The sequence below is a fragment of the Onychomys torridus genome, chromosome 3 (genome assembly GCF_903995425.1).
Source record: "Onychomys torridus chromosome 3, mOncTor1.1, whole genome shotgun sequence".
NCBI classification, from domain to species: Eukaryota; Metazoa; Chordata; class Mammalia; order Rodentia; family Cricetidae; genus Onychomys; species Onychomys torridus.
In genome coordinates, this window is record NC_050445.1 from 17,378,215 (window position 1) to 17,399,123 (window position 20,909).

General features: G+C 39.2%; 1 protein-coding gene and 1 pseudogene across 3 annotated transcripts in view; one reads left to right on the forward strand and one right to left on the reverse strand.

The window, feature by feature from the left end:
* The window catches only part of Ccser1 (coiled-coil serine rich protein 1), a 1,141,750-nt gene that overhangs the window by 120,083 nt on the left and 1,000,758 nt on the right, over nt 1-20,909 (forward strand). For all 3 annotated transcript variants that reach the window (XM_036181695.1, XM_036181696.1, XM_036181693.1), the window contains exon 2: nt 19,423-20,772. In XM_036181695.1, coding sequence (XP_036037588.1) covers nt 19,464-20,772 — 1,309 coding nt within the window. In that variant the 5' untranslated portion in view covers nt 19,423-19,463. The remainder of the gene's footprint in view (nt 1-19,422; nt 20,773-20,909) is intronic.
* Nucleotides 13,877-15,189, reverse strand: LOC118579527 (annotated as a pseudogene).

The window sequence follows — 20,909 nt, forward strand, 5'->3', positions numbered from 1 at the left end:
CTTTATCTAACTCTTAGGTCTTAATGAAGTTGGTAAGAGTTTTCTACCCAGACTAAAGTGTAGGTGAGCATTGAGTGCCCAAAGATACCTTATCATTTGCTATGAGGGAAGGAAAAATCATTCTACAGGATTAGTGTTAGTGGCTTTGTCCAACTTTCCCTGGATAGCTATCTTTTTTTTTCTTCCTTACCATCTAAATGGGATGATAGTGTTCTCTTACCCCGTGACATGTTATTCTTCTCATATTATCTCTTAAGTAAACTTAGTGGGTCATCTTTCTCACAGAAAACCCCAAAATACTTTGTAAGACAAATTGCTAAACACTCTTATTAAAACAAACAAACAAACCCAGAGTGAGATATTGGGGTGAAAACTGAGAGATCAGAGAAGCTGAAAGAAGCCAGCCATGTTCTTACCACTAGGAAATCCTCAACCAAAGAGAGAGCTACTTCCTGTATACTCACGCCTATGTCCTTTCTGTGCCCTGCCATCTCACTTCCTCTCTCCACCCAGCTACATAACTTCCTCTTTCTGCCGAGCTACATAACTTCCTGTCTGTCTGTACAGACCACCAGACCTCCACGTTAACTAGTGCTAGGAATTAAAGGCATGTGCCACCACACCTGGCTCTGTTCCCAGTGTGGCCTTGAACTAACAGAGATCCGGATGAATCTCTGCCACCTGAATGTTAGGATTAAAGGCATGTACTACCATTGCCTGACTTCTATGTTTAATGTAGTGGCTGACTTTTTCCTCTTATCTCTAGATAAGCTTTATTGGGTGCACAAATAAAATATCACCACAATACTTGACTGTGGTGTGTGTTCTAAAAGTATCTCCTCATTGACGTAGTTTAAGAGCATATTCCTGAATATTTTGAATACTGTGGTATTGCACACTACTAAGTATTCTATTAGCCAAAATATAATACTCAGGTTAAACCCACCTCATCTTTGAATTATAATTGTATTGTTTGGCAAAGAGATGAAACATACTTTATCATTTTACGTAAGTCAATAGTTAAATTCAGTAAACTATTCTTTGGGTAGTGTGTCTCATTTGTTCAGTTGCCCTAATGGATATTTCCCTTATAAATTTCTCCTATTAGTAAAAATGAACATGGATAACAAAAAGTAATTACAAAGTTTAAAGAAATATTTGCTTTCTTATGCAAGGTGAAATTTTCTAACCTTAATTAATATTAATGAAATTTTACTATGGATACACTTCTTTACATTTTGGCATGGCTGATTTTACCTCAGAGAAATTTGTATTCACATCATAAAAGAGTACCATGATCTCACTTTTTTTTTTTTGCTCATTCTGATATCATTTTGAATTCGTCCATTTGTTTCTTATAGCTCAACCACTATAAATTAATGTATATGTAAATCCTGTTTTAACTTAAAGAGCTTTTGGTCTGCTGAAAGGTGATAATCATAGCCTGGCTAAGTACCCTCAGTGTCCACCTAATCTGTGGACTTAGTAGGAATTCAAGATTTGCTTTCTGAATCCTACTATATCAGAAGATGGGGGTGCAGCCCAATAGTCTTCCTGTTGTACTAAGTCCTTGAGTTGATTTTCCTGCATGCTGAAGTTGGAGAATCATACATAGAATAAGAAAATCAAACATAAACATGAACTTACCAATATCTCAGGTTCTGATAGGTAAATATTGTATGTCAGAAATGATAGTGCTAATTCAATTATAAAGCTTTGAAAAATATATTAGTGATAAATGTCAGATTACATAAACTGAACTTCAAAAATTTAAATGATCAAAAATGGATGAGAATAGTATTTAAAATGACTAAGAGCTGTGTTCTTAATGCATAGAGGCAGGTAATACATTGGTGAGGAATGAAAAGAAAATGACCAAAGAAAAATGGAGAAAGAATATTTAAAGACAATTTTTCTTTATGTATTAAAATACCTCAGTGTTAATTATTAAATTTCTAAATTTTAACCAATATGTGTAGAATATTAATATACTTAGCTCATTATTAAATGAAAAGAAGAATGTTTTGTGAATCACATTCTATACTAACAAACACCTAAATTTTCTAAGGCCTAGTTTTTTGCATAGGTTCTGTAAGAAAATAAATGAATAAATAAATACATAAGTGAAAGCAAGAGAAACTTTTCATGGGTTGTGAGGTGAAATAGAAGTTATTCTGCTTTTTGAGTTAGAATTGTGTTCCAAGTTCTTATTCTGTGGTTAGCTACCAATGAACCTGTGCTCACCCCCAGGCTCCTCCTTGGTACCTGACCAAGTGTGAATCTTAAGCATCACTTTGGGGTTTGGACATTCCCAGATGACTAACTGAGACCCCAGAGTTTCTGATTGTTTCAGGGTGTGACTCAAGAACTTGCTTTCATCTCTAATTTCTTCCCTTCTTTCCCTTGAGACAAGATCACTTTACACAGTTAGTGTGGTCTCAGACTCCATCTTCCTGACAGTCTCCCACACTGAGGGTACAGTGAAACCATCCTGTCTAATAAGATTTTGCATTTATAGTGGCTTCTGAGATGCTGCTGCCTGTCAAAGGAGTGTGCCTTGTGAACCAGTGGTTTAGATGAATCTTCAGGGGTTAGGTCCTGTGCTTTATAACAGTGGTTCTTAGCCGTCCTAATGTTGCAACTCTTTAATATAGTTCCTCATGTGGTGGCCCCAACCATTAAATTATTTCATTACTACTTCATAACTGTAAATTTGCTACTGTTTTGAATTGTAATGTAAATATCTGATATGTGACCTCGAAGGGTCGTGACCCACCAGTTGAGAACCTCTGTTTTAAAGGTATTGTGTTCTCTGGTCTGCTGACAAGTGAATAAGGACAGAGACAGAAGAGAAAAGTATCTTTGGTTTTCTGCCTCCAATGGGGTACCTGCTTTGCAATGGATGCTTATTAAATTACTTAATTCCTCCAAACCATGATGGAATCATGTATTGCTTCTCAGAGGTACACTGGATTTAGAATCAACTTGGTCTAACTTACATTTTAGTCTTCATTTCCTTATTATTTTGGTCAATTAGATAATGAATTTATTGAAGGCAGGGGGAAAAGTTTGTACCTGTTTGTAATTTCCTGTAAGTTTAGTACAGATCCTCACTCACTAGATTTTAATAATGTTTGCAAACATTCTATTTCATATAAATATTTTTTAGAGACTTCCATGGTCTCTCTCCATGACTTGATTTCTCAAAATGCTTCAAAGGAGTGCTCATAGGCTGCATCACCTTGGGTGAATTCATTGCTGTAGAGTGGGAGGCACACACCTTGCCTTGGGGCTGGTCACAGCAGCAACATGTGCTGCTGTTGTAATTACTAAATGGTACCCTAGTGGCCTGCAAGAGTGTCTTAATTTTAGAACAGCTTCATTGATTACCAAGAAGACATTTATACATTGCATTTTGGTCCAGTTTATAAGAGAGGCAATACTGCCATTGGGCTGAAATCCAAAACATCACTTAAGGCTCTTCCATTAATAAAAATTCCAAAAAAACTGGGTCAGCCAAAAGCAGAGACACTCAATGTTATCAAATTATTATTTAGGAGTACAATGTATTAGCCGCTTTTATGATAGCAGTGTAAAATGGTTATGTTAACAGCAAGTGACTGGATCTTTCCTCTTGCTTTCGGGTGGGTGAAACCTGAAGAAGTTATGGTATTTCGCTTTAGGAAATGAACTCTAGTTAACTCATAACACTCGAGACATTGTCCAGAAGCTACATGGTTTAAGCACCTTATCTCAGTATCACAGACATTCACAGAGTGCCGCTCATTGCTTTGCCTTGTTTGCCACGGACCCCGAGATGTCGGAGACAGAAGAACACAGGTGGGAGAGTGGTGACACAAGGATGTGGTTCCCAGTTAAGGCAGCACTGGGATGAGTTCGGGGCTCTTGCATCAAAACTGTAACACAACACACTGGGGATTTTCCACACTTGGCTAAGTAGTTTTGTATACCTCATCTCAGATTTTCTAAATTGGAGACTAGAAATGAACTTGTTTTTGAAGGATGTGTATTAGGAACAGTTTGTTTTCAGTATGTAAAAGGCATTAGGATTCAATGCTTCATCATATTTTAAGTCTTTTGGTAAACTTTTAACTCATTTTTCCCCTTGATTTCACCACTGTGATGGTGATTTTAACAGCACTTCTTCCTCAGTTAGAGCAGCAACAAACCAACAGCAACGTAATAACAAAACAATCCAAATAGAGACTCTGGGGATTTTCTTAAGCTCTTCTCTGTCCCAGGCCTCCAGTCTTAACACCCAACATTCTTGTTGATATTCTCCCCCAAATAAACCAAACCAGACCCTGTAATCTTCTTGGTTGATAGTGGCAGAGGTATCCCATCTGTTTGGCTGTCTCCCTATGAAGAAACTTATTGATCTGAGCTGTCTTGCGTCTTTTTCTGCATGTGGTCATGACTTCTGGCATCCTATGGTATTCTTGTTCTCTCACTTTCAGACTGCCTGGTTCCCTGAACTCACTCCCTCCATCAGCCAGGCCGTGGGAAGAACCTGTTCACCCCAAGGCTTTCCACTTGATCTTGCCCCTCCCAGAAGATTGCTTCCATCTGCTCAGACATCACCTCCTCCGCACGCACCACCTTCACCTTGGATCTCATCACTCTGATTGTTTATACAAAGCACACCACTGTTGCAGGTCATTTCATCTGGCTGCTTTATTTCTTTTGGTGCTTTTCCCACACCAGAATAGTTTGAAGAGATTGAACATTCCTTTCTTCGATTGCCTGTGTATCTAAAAGTAGCCCCATTTAAACAAACAATCAAACAAAAAACAAAACAAAACAAAACAAAACAAACCCCTCCAATGTTTGAGAGTGCAATAAGCTCTTTGTACTGGGGAAGTGTCACTCAGAGTGAAGTGTAACTAGCAGGCTCCAAGCTTCCCCGTGGGCTGCACAGGCAGAGGTGCCTATAGCAGAGCTAATGCAATAGACCTCCGTTTCCATTCCTAGTTGTCCATGCTTGAGGAGCTTATGAGGTTTGCCAGCTTCCCTTCCTCAGGGTGTCAGGGACTCTGCTGCTTTACTACAAGTTTTAAAGCAGGCCAGCCTCTCACCTATTGGGATACAAACCCTGTGTCAGCCAGAGGAAGGATGAATATTCAGGGAAACATGCTTTCCTAAAGAAGTACTGGAGAGAGCAGATGGACCCTTACTCAGGCAATACGTTAGTGAGTCACTCTCCCCTTTCTTCTCTGGATTGTGGAAATGGGGATGTTGACGTGGTTGGAAAGTTATATTTGATGCTTTTAAACCTTTTCTTCCAAGGAGAAGCATTGTTAGTGAACTGTTTTTCAATGAAATCTGCTTTTCTCAATGAGATTATAACATCAATGCACATACTTTTCTCAATTCAAATGAGATAAATGTATAGTTTGATACTGCTGAGGAAAGTATATTTAAAGAACATATAAATATAGAAACGTCATAAAATACACATTTTGCCATTATTAGGCTCATGGAAAGTCTACTAGTTGTAGCTGCCTATTTCATTTTATTAATTGAAAAACATTATAGGATATATTCTCATCATTGTATCTCTCTACCTCAACTTCTCCCAGATCCTTTCTACCTCCATACCCACCCAACTCCATACTTTCTTTCTCTCTCTTTAAAAAACAAAACAGACAAAAACTCAAATAAACCAAATAAAAACCACAAGAAACACACACACACACACACACACACACACACACACACACACACACCACATAAGAACACAAAATTAAAAACCATACTATATAAACAAAAAGCCAGTAAGACAAAAAATGTTCAGGCAAAACAATTTGAGACAAAAAGTCTACAAAAATACCATTGAATTCCTTTTGTGTTAGCCATCTAAAACCTCATTTTAATATTAGAATTATCTCCCTGACTCCCAATTTGTATATTCACCCGGTAAGAATTATAGTCATACATAAAGTTGTTAGGCAGAGTAAATATGCCTGTGTTCATTAAATATGAGGCGCTTTTCTGGTGAATTTCTTACTTAGAAGAAATCCACAAAAGGATGGGAATCCTAATTGGTCTTAATAAAAACCTGGAGTCAGATAGAGAGGCAAATGCTGAAAGATCAGAGAGACAAAAGAACAAGCCACAGCCACCACCTCTTGTCTTGCCAACGCCTCAGCTGAAAAGGGACTGAGCTCCTGTCTCCTCCTGCCTTATATTCCTCTCTCTGTCCAGCCATATCACTTCCTGCCTCCACCTCCCCAGTGTTGGGATTAAAGGCGTGAGATCCCATGGATTGAGATCAAAGCCACCACTGTCTGGCTACGTTTCTCTTTTATACTGGATCATTCTTGTGTAGCTCAGTGCGGTCTTGAGCTCACACAGATATTTCTGCCTCTGCTGCCCGAGTTGTTGAGATTAAAGGAGTGTGCCATGACTGCCTAGCCTCTCTGACTAACTAGTGATTTAACTCCGCACTCTGATCTGCAGGCAAGATTTATTTGTTAGGTCACAAACAAAATATCACCACATCAGATCACTCAGTACCTCATCATCACATCTCTGGCATCATGACTTCCTGACTGGGACCCGAATAGATGGATTAGTCAGTTGACTCAGTTGCACTTTGATTAGATAATCAATTACAATATAAAGGAAAGAAAGAAACGTGCCAGGAAGTTTCTAATTTTACAGTTTAACAGGAGACAACCCTTCTGCTGCTTCCCCTCCTCTGTTGCCTCCCCTCTGTTGTGTAAGACATACCAGAGGATGTGAGTAAAGGCTCTTAGAGCAGGAGTTTTACCTTCTTATGTGCATGGAACAAGATGGCAACAAGTTCATTGTAGTGGAGCTAGAATGAAGTAGCATAGAGACACGTATGTGACATGTACATTCATATGAACAGGTATTTCTCAAACTTGGAAGGTTCTTTGCACATGTTTTCATAAATCAAAATCAGTCATGAAATTGTTCGTGTTGATTCCCTAGTCTTAGGAAGAAACACAATCCAATAACATTGTTTTCCCTGCACACTCTGAAACAAGGGATTTGGTTTATAAATTGGGATATATTTAGAATGAATCTGGAATTCTTTTAAAATGATTGCGACAGCTTTGGCTGGTGGTTTCCATCCACACCTGGCTCACCATGATCACAGTAACACGGGGCAGCAGCAGCAGCGTTCACAACCCACGTAAGGCTGAGTGCATTGCGGGACCTTCCCCTGCAGCAGCACCCACTTTTTTCAGTTTGGTTGATCTAACCCTGTTTTCACTTGACCAAACCTTGAGAGTATCTGTTACATCAGCCTGTGCTGATGTACATCATAGACTGTTGGTGTGATGCCCGCCTGCACACAGAAAATACACCCCTGTGATTATAAAAGTTTAGCGTAGCTGCCACCTTCTTTAATGCCTGCCAATGTCTTTTAATTTGAATTTTAAAATTCTTTGCCTCAGAGTAAGTTCTACACATTTTAATGTAGTTTTAGTTTTCTACAGCCCAGTTTGGTCTTGAACTTATATCCATTTCCCTGCCTTAGCCTTCAGGTGCAACCACCATGCCCAGAATAAGTTCTGTACATGTTTCTAGTTTTAATAAGCCTTTTTATTTTAGTATTTTAACTCTTCTAAAATTTTCTCGTTAAGAGTTGGAGACTTCTTTTAATTAAATAAAAAGAATTTGTTTTATCAGACACCATTTTTAGAAACAAAGATTTATATTGAAAATAATATTTTGACATAATAATTTATGGTTCAAGGACTTTATATTTTCGATAGTTAAATGCCCATTAAATTAGATTTATTTGAATACTAGTTAAAACTTTTCTAAATCAAAAGACAGCCTATTGTGCCATCTGCTGATCAACCTGTGCAACTGCAAGTATTTTCTGACAACTTCATAGCAAATACAGTCTTTTACTATTTAGTGAACAACAATCTTAGATGTTGTTACACTTTGGGTATATATTGCTAGCTGGCATGTAGTTGTGATGTTAGCCTTTAAAGGAGAAGTTAAAAATTACATTTTATTTGTAGATTGATACAATTTATTACTATTATTTTGTATATGAATATGTTTGGAAGGGGCATGTGTACCATGATGCTCCTATGGAGGTCAAAAGGCTTTGTGGCCTGGGGCTTAAACATGGTTGCATCTTTACCTGCTCTCATCTTAGAAGAGTCACAGAGCTACCCACTCCCCATCATCTCATTGCTCCAATTTATGAGCAGGATATGTCAAATAATCTGTTACTGTTTGGTGATATTAGTAAGGTAGAGATCTCAAAACCTCAAAGCTGACAGGAATCTTGTATTGAATCCGTTTTTTCCTCCTTACCTCCCCCCCCCCCGTTCTCCTGATCTTTGTAGCGACAACAACTGCGATCAAGTTTTGTGCCCCACATGTGACTTTAATTCATTCACCTACATACATGCACTTGTGTGTAGTCTTCCGTGTTATGATTCTTGTTGAGCTATGATGTTATCCTTCATTCTATTATTCTTTCAGCTCTAGCTGCAAACCAAGTTCATGAATGTATTTTCATTACTAAAATCTTATTACATATTGCACTGATATCCCCGTTGATGAAAGCATCTGAAGCAACAGTCCATATTAAACATAACCCCGTCAATGGTTGGAAGTCCATCTTTCCAGACTTTCCCACATGTTTTTATGCTTATATAATGTTCAGAATATTTATTTTATAGACATTATCTCCTAAAATATACAGTTGACATATATGTAATTTAGACTGTTATTTAGCAACTTGATTACAAAACCCAATACCTGGAAAACGTTTTCCATGTTATTTCATGTTTTCAACTCATAGGCTTAGTTGTTGTTTATTATTTTCTGCAATAAATACCATGTAAAAAGTCTCTTCTGCCATTGGACATCAGCCCTGTTTGCAGTTTTCATTGTTGTGTGTATTCTGAATATCCTTGTGCTCATTCCTTGTGCAGACTTGTGCTATTCTCTCATAATGATGTGGAGTGTTTTTACTTTCACATTAAAAAAAAATCTCTAAATGGTATTGGCAGTGTGACCTGTGACCTCCTCCTTTCCCCTTTTTATTAAACATAGATTCTTTTCTCTGTACAATAGACTCTGAATACAGTTTCCCTTTACTTTTCATCTCTCAGTTTCTCCTCACCTCCTTTCCCATTCTGATCCACTTCCTTTCTGTCTCTCATTAGAAAAGAGCAGGTGTCTGAAAGATAACAACCAAACACAACAAAATAAAATGCAGTAATATGAAGCAAAAACTATTATATTGAAGTTCGACAAGACAAACCAACAAAAAAAAAATAATAGTTTCAAGAGAAGGCAAAAGAATTGGAGACCTACTTGTTCTCACATTCAAGGGTCCCATAAAAGTACTAAACTCAAAGCTATTGTGTATGTGTGGGCTGTGTGCATGCTGCTTCAGTCTCTGAGTTCACATGATCTTTGCTCTGTTGTTTTAGAGGGTCTTGTTTTCCTGATGTTCTCCATCCTCTCTGTGCCCCCATTATTTCTGCCTCCTCTTCCTCAAGATTGGAAGGGAGGGATTTGATTGAGAGATCTCAAATAGAGCTTTGTGTTTCAAAATCATTCTCTCTGCATAATGTCTGGCTCTGGTTCTCTATTTGTTCCTATCTACTGTAGGAGGAAGCCTCTCTGATGATTGTTGCCTCTTTCTTGAGTCTCTAAGTACTAAGGTCACAAACTTGACATTATTAACTTTCAGAATACTGAGAGTAGAAGCTATTACTTTGTGTGTGTGTGTGTGTGTGTGTGTGTGTGTGTGTGTGTGTTTAATAAACAATGACCTGAGTGTCTTTCAAAAGTTGATTGTTGATATAGGAGAATTCTCTATGAATCTCCTCTGGTTCATAGTCCTCTATTTGCATATTAATTTTTTGCTTGTATGTATGTTTAGTGTGTGAGTGAGTATATGTGTGTGTACACACAGAGGCTAAAGTTTGACATGTCTTTCTTGATCATTTCCCACTTGACAGGGTATCTCACTCTACCTGGGCTCAGTGGTTGGCTAGATTGATGGCCAGTGAGCCACAGGGATGTGAGCCTCTGCCTCCCTGCATTAGGTTTACACATGAAGGTCACTTTGTGAACATTTTCATGGTTCCTGGTGATGACCACAAGTCCTTTGCTTGCTCAGAGGGCACTCTACCTTCTGAACCATTGCATGAACTCTGACTGTAGTCTTTTCTCCTTGTGTTTTCTGCTCTTCATTGTCTTACTGGAGTTCTGTTTCTGCATTTCCCAATCACTTATGAGTCCAATTAACATTTCTTGTTTTCATTTTTAACTCATTTCTTCCCTTCTGAGAAATGTTAATAGTCCTTGATCATTTATTTCTCATTTATTTTTCTTATTGATCTGAATAGAATTCCTTATGCATTCCAGACATTAACTCTTTGCCCATTGAATATCTTCTTAGTGTTTTCTCATTCTTTCAGACAGTCTACTACGTATCACTGACTGGCATTACCACCAGTCTCCTGCCTCAGTTATAGGGGATTATTGTGAAGCCCCTTTAACTGTTCCCTAGAGTCTGTACTTACTTTCTCTGGGCTGTCTCACAGCCTTTGTCCATTTCTTTTCTGTGTCCTGAGAGCAATCCCTTGATAAACTGCTGGCCTAAGAAGACTTGAAGTCTGCTTCTAAGAATCTAACTCAAGAAAACAATTAGAGTTTCCTTTATTTAATAGCTACTTTAAAATTCAACCAAATTCCATAATAGACTATTACAAAATAGCACAACTGTTTAGGAACAAACATCTTACATTTTCTGTAGTCAGAAGATTTCCTGTGTCCTGGCCTGCCAGTGGTCAGGTCAATCTCTCCCACTCGCATCACCCAAGTAAACATATAGAGGCTTATATTAACTGTAACTGCTCAGGATTCCCACTGACTAGCTCCTACACTTAAACTCAGCCCATTTCTGTTAATCTATATGTTGTCATGTTTTTCCTGGCTTTACCTGTGTGCCATTACATGCTGCTCCTTGGACAACATGCTGGCATCTCCTGACTCAGCCTTTTTCTTCCCATAATTTCCCTTGTCTGTTTATCTTACCTATACTTCCTGCCTTGCTACTGGCCAATCAATGTTTTATTAAACCAGTATACAAAGCATTATTTTACAGCATTTTCTCTTGTTGTTTAGAAAGATATTGACTATGACCAATAACAATTTGCAACTAACAACCTAAACAAAGACAAACATCCATAATCTATTTTTTGGGGAGTGCAGGTATAGTTTTTTTTTAGGCTATTCCTGCTGATAGAAGGTGCTGGTAATCTTATGGGGACACAAAGAAAATTTTAGGATTATAGTCAAGTTCTGACTGGAGTAGTCCGTGACGCTGTATTCTCTGAACCAGTTGCCTTGAAGTTGATTTTGGATGTTGGATGATTTGGGCCATAGTGTCATCGGAGACCTTTCAGGGCGTCTTGGCTGGTCAAACCCAATGTATCTTAATCAGAAACAAATCCATAGCCTCCTGCTTCCCGTGGAAACAAAAGCAGAGCCTTCTTTCCAAAGCAACCATTTTCAGGTATCTACTTTCTGGTTACACTACACACTTGTGTGGGTATTGTCACTCTTAACCCAATGTAATTTCACCTTTTGAGAATCATGGTCAAAGTCTGAGGTAATAGTTTAATTCAGAACTATTGTCTGAATATTTTGTTGATATAGTTATCAACATGATCAAATATATAGGTCAAAGAAAGGAAGGGAATTATAGTTGAGAATCCCTAATGCAAAAACCCCATGTGCTTCCAAACATGAAATACTGCATCCCAACACAACACCTTAGTGGGAAGTTCCACATTGTACCTCAAACAATGGGTGCAGTGCAGACACAGGTACACTGAGAATACAATAGAAAAATCACCTCCAGTTTTTGTATATAAAATCTATGTAGAAGATAAATTTTACCTTTAGTCCTCATGTACCATCCCTGACATATTCCTTATATCTTTGCACTTATTTCAAAATCTGAAATTATTTATGTTATTGGCTCCAAGCACTTGGATAAAGGATAGCCTGTTTCTGTAAATGTAAGTCAAATAATGTTTGCCATGTTGCTTAGGTGATGATTGATTTAGTGACAATGGATAGCCAGACTAACTGGCGCTTGAGTGTCTCAGCCTATAATACACTTTCTGTGGTGATTGTCTCAGCAGACATTAGGTCTAAAACAGATGTGAACTAGTTGAGAATGTCTGGGTGAAAGGACTTGGGGAAGTCACAGATTGAAGGAGAGTCATCCCTTGAGCACCATTGTGCTAACTGCCCATGATGATGGAAGTCTGCAGCTTTGCTGAGTTTCTCTCCTCCTCCTCCTCCTCCTTTCCTTCCCTCTCCTCCCCTTCTCTCTTCCCCTTCCCTTTTTTTTCTTTTCATACTCCACATAACAATTCCTTCAGGCAGCAGATCCTCTTATCTCCATGGAGAGTGTTAGGCTCTGAGAAGAGTAAGGAGGTTATTTATGTCATGTTAGATCACAGAGATTCCAAATGCAGGCCTGAGTTCACACCCACTATTCTTTCATCCATTCGCACCTTCCCCAGCTGTATATCCACTGTCTAAATCTCCAAACACAAACTATACATGCTTTAAATATTAATGTACTGTTGTTTTTTGTCTAAGCCTTGCATACACACACACACACACACACACACACACACACACACACACACACACACACACACCACAGGCTTTTACATTTCTTTTTGCTTTCACAGTTAACCAGTCTCTGGGAAAACTCATTTTTTTTCCTTTGTCTTCTATTTTTATTGTCTTTGAAGACAACCAAGAACTATGATCATGTACGATGGTGATGTCAATCTTATTCTTTCTAAATATATATCTAAATACATCCTAGCATTTCAGATGAGAATCTCCTCTGTTTTGCAGAGTCTTAACAGAACCATTGCTTTGAAGCGTATCCTCCCTTTTTGTTGTGATTGTCTCATTATGTTAATTTTGTTCTGTCCTTTCTCCTTGACTGCAGGATTGTTTTATACAAGTCTAATTGGAGCAGTCTGACTTTATTTGTATAGCTATCCCTGTGTTGAAATCCTTTTAAGAAGCAGCTATCTCTTATGCATATAATAATGTTTGTATTATTCTCTTACTGAGGAATAACATAATATATTCACAATGGCTGGTTATATACAATTTAATATTTTATTAATTAAGTACTTAATTAATAAAGTACGTGATTTCTGACTTGAACATTTCTAGATGAATAATCTCACTCTTTCTGTGAGTGATGAGATGTGTGGTCCATATCAGTCACACCATGGTGTCTTCCCTGATCCTACTGACAGAAGTGGCATTTGTCTATGTTGTTGTAATGGTTAATATGTTCAAAATACCCCCGTTATTGTCCTATTTACTTAAGAGATTAAATGAAGCATTTTTCATGTGCCTTCACAGAAACGTTACATGATGGTTAAAGTCGAGGAATGCTGCGGTGTCAACAGCAGGTCTTGTCTAGCGCTGATGTCGTTCCAGCGAAGCCCTACACTTAACTCAGATGGTCCTATTGAGTTAGCATAATTAGATGAGGTTGCTGGGAAATTTCCTCAAACTGCATGCTTTCATATTTTACATATGATTTATTCTTGCATGACTCAGAGTTGAGAAGTGTTACTTGTACAGGATTTGTGTCTCTGGGTTTTCTTTCTCGTGTTTTCCCAGGTAGAATACACTTCTTTTGAGAGCAGTCATGTTGTTTGTGGTTATTTTCTGAAAACTCTTCTCAGAAAGAGTAGGACTGGGATTGGATTTAACTTTCACTGCTTTCCTCACAAAAGCCTCAAATAATGGTTTGAATAATAGATTGAATGAAAAAAATGTTTTTTTATTACTTAAAAAGGCTGCGTATTTGTTTTGCTTTCTGACTCTCTACTTGTACCTTTAACACTTTTACAACAACTTTCTGCTTTGCAATACAAACTGCTGTTTAATCCTGTCACAGATACACTTGGCACACATAAAACCACCATAAGCCCTGCTGACATGCTTCTTTGTCTTAGACACTCTCTTAAGGACTTTAGGGCTCACAGTACAAACCCCTCAAACTACATGCAGATTTGGGTGCTTTCCCAACCTTCCTAGTATAAAGATAAACAATCCTGTTGCCAGGGGTTCAAGACAGCCTAGTTTTATTAGAGACTATATTACAAGAAAGCTGACTATGGTATGTCAAATGCTGGACTGTTCTGAATGCCTCTAAGCACTGTTCCTGGAAGAGGAAAAAAAAATAGTCTTCAAGTTCAAATAAAAATGCAACTTAGGGGAAGTTGGTAATAAAATGTGAAAGTATTGATTCCCTCTGTACATTAAGTTCATTTAAAAGCACAGATTATGAAGAGTGACTTTTTCTACTGACTTATATATTGCAGACCCAATGTATCACTTGCTTTCATATCATGTATTGCATGCCCTAAGTATCATTTGCTCGAATATAGCCCAGCATCACAACACTGGAGGCTGAATATGGGCCCTGTGGCAGGAAGTCTACAAATTTCAGTGTGGCATCACCTCATCACCAGGGAAGTTCCTATGAAATATTTAATTTTTAAAGATTTAATTATTTTTATTAGTTTGTATGCATTTGTGTATGTTTCTCTGTATGACTATCACATGTGTGAAAGTACTGAAGGCCAGAAAAGTATTTCAGATCCCTCACAACTGGAACTACAGGCGACTGTGGGCTGATGTGGATGCTGGGGACTGAACTTGGATTCTCTCCAAGGGATTCTCTCTGGCTTAACTACTGAGTCATATCTCCAGCCTCTATGAAATGTTCATTACTATTATTTTAGTTCCTGCTACTGACGATACACAGAGCTTGCCTTGGAGATAACAGATTTTTTTTTTTATTGTCAATTGCATCTGCAGAAGGTGTATTTTTTAATGTATATAATAAGGTCATTTTATCTAAAATAAATAATTCCTATGGTAGTTGAAGCCCCTGCACATTAGGCTTCAACCTATACATTTTTAGTAACTTTTTGGCTAAGAAAGATTAGATAATATTTGAGAAAAGAGGACCTGTGAGATGGCTCAGAGTTAAAAACACTTCCCACAACAGCTTGACAACCCGAGTTCAGTTCCTAAAACCCACATTAGAAGGAGGGAATGAACTCCTCAGAGTTTTTTTCTGACCTCCATGTACGCTATAGCATGTGCATATCAGCCCTCACCCTACCCACCCCCCACAATAAAACAAAGTGATGGAGAAAAGAGGTTTCTTTTATTTCAAAGTGCATAAAAAGCTTCGTTAAAGAATTAAAAGGTTACGTGTATGATTGATTATAACATAGTAAAGAGGATTGAGAATACTGTGTCAGTCTTACAACACATCTCTTGTATATAACGAGAGTGGTGTGATGTTGGGCTCTGCTCCCTCCTCAGGACTGCTGGCTGCATTGGTCCATGAAAGCAGAGGGAGCAGAAGTGGGGAACAGAGTTAGGATGACTTCGGGTACTACTGAGACAGCCCTCCAGGAGACAGACTTCTGTGAATCAGCTCAACTGTATTCCAGAGTATAAGGAAAATACAGGATTGGAGAGCCTGGGGACAAACCCTGGTTTGCATTATGTGTCACAGTCCTATCAGAAAGATCCTAGCACAAGCCTTAGTTATCATATATGCAGCAAGGTAGCCTTCTTTCTAGCAGGAATCTGTGCCAAGGGTCAAGCTAAAGATAAATCAGGCATCTGGCTTAGAGGGCAACTTTCAGATAAGGTCAGTCCTCCAGGCCCAGGGTCATTCTCCAGATAAGGGCAGGAAGTTTTGCTGGGGAGGGAGGGAGTTTCCATGTTGCCCAGCTTTTGGGAAAAGCTGCCAGGCCATAAGATTGCAGCCTTGATGAGCCAGCAATGCCTCCCAACAGTGACAGGACCATGTTTTAGTCAGTTCGTCCAACATTCTATCATTATTGTGTACATGTCTCAGGTAAACACAGTTTTCAGATACAGTATTTTCCATAACTTGAAAGGCTTCTGATAAGCTTCTGAAAAGTGTACATCTTGATATGTTTATCTATTTTTGAAATGTTGATGTGTTCAAAACAAAACTACCCACTGGAGATCCATTCTATATTAGATACTTCTTAATTAATGGAGTAGCTAAGCAAACAGACACAGTCTTGGCTGTTCAAAGGATGAAGGTAGAAACAGAAAAGAGTGATGTGCCATAGAAGGGTGGATCTGGAGGTTTAGACAGCTGCCAGGTCCCACAGAGCTTTTCTCAGGACTATGGGAAATCTGAGCTACAGGTATTTTATCTTTCTGCCATTTATTCCTTCCAGTTGGAAATAAGACTTCATGTACAATAAAGTGAAGTTTAAAGAATCTTATATGTTTAACAGATTTTTATATCTACTCAAGGACAGAGTTTCCCTTGACAAACCAACATGAGTAGTAGCCTATGTGCTCCACACTTGCCTGGTGGGGGCCTCACTGTTTGTATTAAGTATTTAAGAGAAGATTACTTACTATAAAAGATTTTCTGAAAAAAATTTCCATGTGTAAATCTCTCAAATACTTGCTAAGGAGATCTAGAATTGAGTTACTCTTTCAATTGAGTGCTGATTCAAACAAGAAATGCTAGAGAAAAGGAGAAGAAATATATTGATACATACATATGTCAATAATGATAATATTTTGGCTCCAACTATAAGAAACTCATTTAGCAAAACTGATCAGTTCCATTCTATGGCTCATGATCTCCTTAGCCATGTGCTTCTGACCAGATTTACTGAATCAGCTGTGAGTTACCCCTATGTAACAGGCCTCAAATCCAATCAGGACATGGCTGATTCCTTCTATAATATTCATATTGCTATTGAATCGGTGTAGATGTAACCGTTTTGTTAAATAAGAAACACAGAGCCAATTGCGGAGTTAAAAGCCAAGATGTCAGAGCAATAGCTGAGAGCTGAAAACCTTACCCTTCACTGCTGTTCTGTCTTTCCTCTCTGCAAGAGACCTACTTCCTGTGCCCTGTCTTTTATTAGACTTTCTGTTTTGCCTTCTCATAGTTGTAAACCCAGGCACATGACCTCCTTGTCACTGCCTGTCTGTACAGACCTCCAGGTCTTCTATGGTTGGTATTGAGATTAAAGGTGTGTGTTGTCATGAGGGCTGTATCCTTGAACACACAGAGATCCTGCCTAGCTCTGCCTCCCAAGTACTGGGATTAAAGGCATGCACCACCACTGCCCAGCTTCTGCTCTGGCTTGCTCTGACCCCAAGGCAACTTTATTAATATACAAATAAAATCACATTTCAGTACAAATAAAATATCACTATAAATTGGTGAGTACATCTTAGCCTGGCTGGCCAGTATTGTAGCATCTTGGGTCTACAACTGGGTAAGAACATTGATTGCTTTTCCCCCCAGTGGCATGCACTGTACCTTTTGGCAGTCAGCAGGGAGGAAGTTTCCAGGTCAGTTCTCATTTGACTTTTTTACGTTCTGCAGCCAAAGTATGTGGTGTTTTCAGCAATAGGCTCATACCGTCTAGTTCTGGTAGGCAACCAGTAGCAGTGGCAGTAGCCGGTGTACCATGAAAATGTCATATATATGCAAAATGGAATTTCAGTCATCTATAAAAGAAAATGTAATCATGAGATTTGCTGGAAAATGGGTGGGATTGAAGAATACTGAGTGCAATAACCTAAGCCCAGAAAGATAAATACTGCATGTTCTCTGTCGTATGTTGTCCTAGTATTGAAATTTTAGACTCGTGTGTTTGATATGGAGTGTCCATAGAAGACAGGAAGCTAGAAAGGGCTTGTGATATGGGGAGGAGAAAAGGCCTAACAGAAGAAGTAAGTATTAGAACAAATGTGAATGTAGAAAGGGGAGTTGTGTAAGCTAAAATGCTCACACAGGTTTTAAGCATTGGTGTGAGAGGAGTAGAGGACAGGATGGGAAGGATTTAACAATAAGTGAAGGACACATGAAAAAGACATAAATCCCCACTACTTTGTAAACATTTTAGCTTTATTTCTGTTGCTGAGATAAAATATTTGGACAACAACAAAAAGAAGAGAGGCGACTTAGTGGGAAATGGGTTTACTTTTAGTGCACAAATCCAGCTTACAGTCCATCACTACTGAGAAGTCCAAGTCAGAACCTGAAGTAGTTCCTACTCTTAGACATGCTGCCGTCAAGAGCAGAGAGAGAAAGAAGGCTTGCGTGTGTTTATTCAGCTCACCAGGGTTCCAGCCCAGCATCACAAGACAAGACAATCAGAAATATATTAATTAAGTGAGACTTTTTTATTATTAAACCAGACCAGGAGCTAACTATGCTATCTCATGAGCGTCTGTTATAAACAGCAATGCCAGAACAGAAAGATTGAAGGTGTGAGTTGAAGTGAGACGGACTGGGCAATAGTCTCTGTAGTGGGAGCATGTCAGCAGCACTCTGCTCTTCACTCTGGAGAATTCAGAGCTTCCTGTATGCTGTATGGATCCTAAGCCAGCCTTCAGGGTAAAGAAGGCTTGGTGTCTCATTCTGGTTCTGCTTCATTAGCTGGTGACATTATGTCGCGTTCCCTTTCCTTGGACTATGAAATGCCCGTAACATTACTACTTACTTCTAGATTTCTAAGTCTAGAAGTTTCTAGTTTCTCATCTCTGAGAAATCCTTTGTGCAGCCACCTTTCCACCCACCCCCTCCTCCACCTTCTTCATCACTGACACCCAGTTGCACCAACATAAATATGGTCATCAGGGTCCTGTGTTTCTGATTGGCTCATTGTTGCGACCATCAGGATTAGTGACCCCCTGAACTTTGCATCAAGTCTTTCCTTTAGCTCATTGTCTGCCTTCCTCATCTTGCTAGTCAGTAACTCTTTGTATGTTGGTTGATGAGTTTCTTTTGTCAGCAATTGGATTTTCCCAAAGGTTCCCATGACAGACACCTTGGATAAGAACTTGCTCCAGTTGGTTTTTTGTGATTGCAGATCATAGTGCTTGGCTTGCCACTGTCTGGTCTGTGTTTCTGTTAAGCTGCATAGATCATGCATTGAGCCATGTGGTACTAAACCTGTCTCTGTTTAAGCATAAAAAGTTCAGATTTAATAGTGTCCCAGAATTTAAAAGCAGACTGTCCAGATCTTAAATAACAGTCTTGTGTTTCCCAACCTAGCATTCTTTTTAATGGACTGAATATGTGTGATAATCTTGAAAGTTTTTGATTCATAGTAAGATTTTGATACAAGTTGTTGGTTATTTTTCTGTTTTCTTAAATCCTGAATTTTGGCATACTATCATCATAGTATAAACCAAATTTTGTTCTTTGTCTTGAAAAGCTGTATTTTGCTTAACTGGGTCCTGGTCAAGATTGAATTCTATTGACTTGCTTTCTTTGTTTTTACCTTTTTCCAGGCTGCTAAATTGGCTATCGCAGTGTAAGCCTTGGGGTCCCAATGGGGGACTCAGGATCAAGGAGATGTACCCTCGTCTCCCGGTTGCCAATATTCAGGAAAAGTATTAGCAGAAGACATGACTCTCTCCCTTCTTCACCCTCTTCTGGTAACACAGCTGGTGTCCACAGCTCCTCCCCTTCTAGCACTAACTCTAGCTCAGGGAGCATGGGGAAACGCAGGAGCATATTCCGGGCTCCCTCCATCAGCTTCCACCACAAGAAAGGGAGTGAACCCAAGCCAGAACCTGTGGACCAGAACCTTAGTATTTCCAATGGTGCTCAACCCAGTCACAGCAATATGCAGAAACTAAGTTTGGAGGAGCAAGTCAAAACCAGGGGAAGACATTCTGTGGGTTTCAGTAGTTCACGAAGTAAGAAGATAACAAGGTCTTTGACTGAAGATTTTGAAAGGGAAAAGGAACCCTCAACTAATAAGAATGTCTTTATAAATTGTCTAAGTTCTGGCAGAAGTGAAGGGGATGATTCTGGATTCACAGAAGAACAAACTCGCCGTTCTCTAAAACAATCAACCAAGAAGCTACTCCCCAAATCCTTTTCATCTCACTCTAAATTTTCTAAGTCGGTTCCACAGAGCCAATCCAAGTCATTGGTACAGCAGCCTGAATTCTCGCTGGCTGTCGCACAGTACCAGGAGCGGGAACCCACCTTAGGAAGACCTTCCCCATCTTGCTCTGCAGATGTAACAGAGCATGCAGGAAGTTCCTTACAGTCGCCTCTGCTTTCCACTGACCTGACCACAGCACAGACCCCTTCAGAATTCTTGGCCTTGACTGAAGACTCTTTGTCAGAGGCAGATGCCTTTCCTAAAAGTGGAAGCCTGGCATCGCACTGCGACAACTTTGGTCACAATGATGCTACCTCTCAGCCCATCCCCAGTCTCACTGCTGGCACAAAGACGATGGAATTTGTGGGGACTGTGCCCTGTATGATGATGTCTCCTGGGAGGTACAGGCTAGATGGTCGGTGTGGCACCGAACTGCATTCTTTACCAGAGACTGCTGCTGCTACCCAGAGGGAAGTGTTACTGCAAAGCACTGGACCTCCTGTTAGGAATGTGAGTGACCCAGAGACCCACCTACCAGCTGCTCATCAAAGAGAAGAGGAACCCTCTGAACCAATGCTGAGGACCAGCTCACCCAGGACACTGGGATCCTATGACCAGCACAAGGCGCTGGCTGAACGCATTAAAGGGGTCCACCCTGTTTCGGACTCAAGGGTAATCCCTTCATCTGGGGATCCTCATGTTTTTAACAAAGCATCTTATGGATATGAAGCAAGTGCTGCCAAAGGTATGCAGATTTTCTACGTGCAAAAAATGATGGAAATTAATTTTCGTTATTAATTGATCAATTATTTTTACTCCATATCTTGAGTGGAGGCACATTTTCTTTGCGTTTCTAATTTCTGTTAAATGCTTGCTTTCACT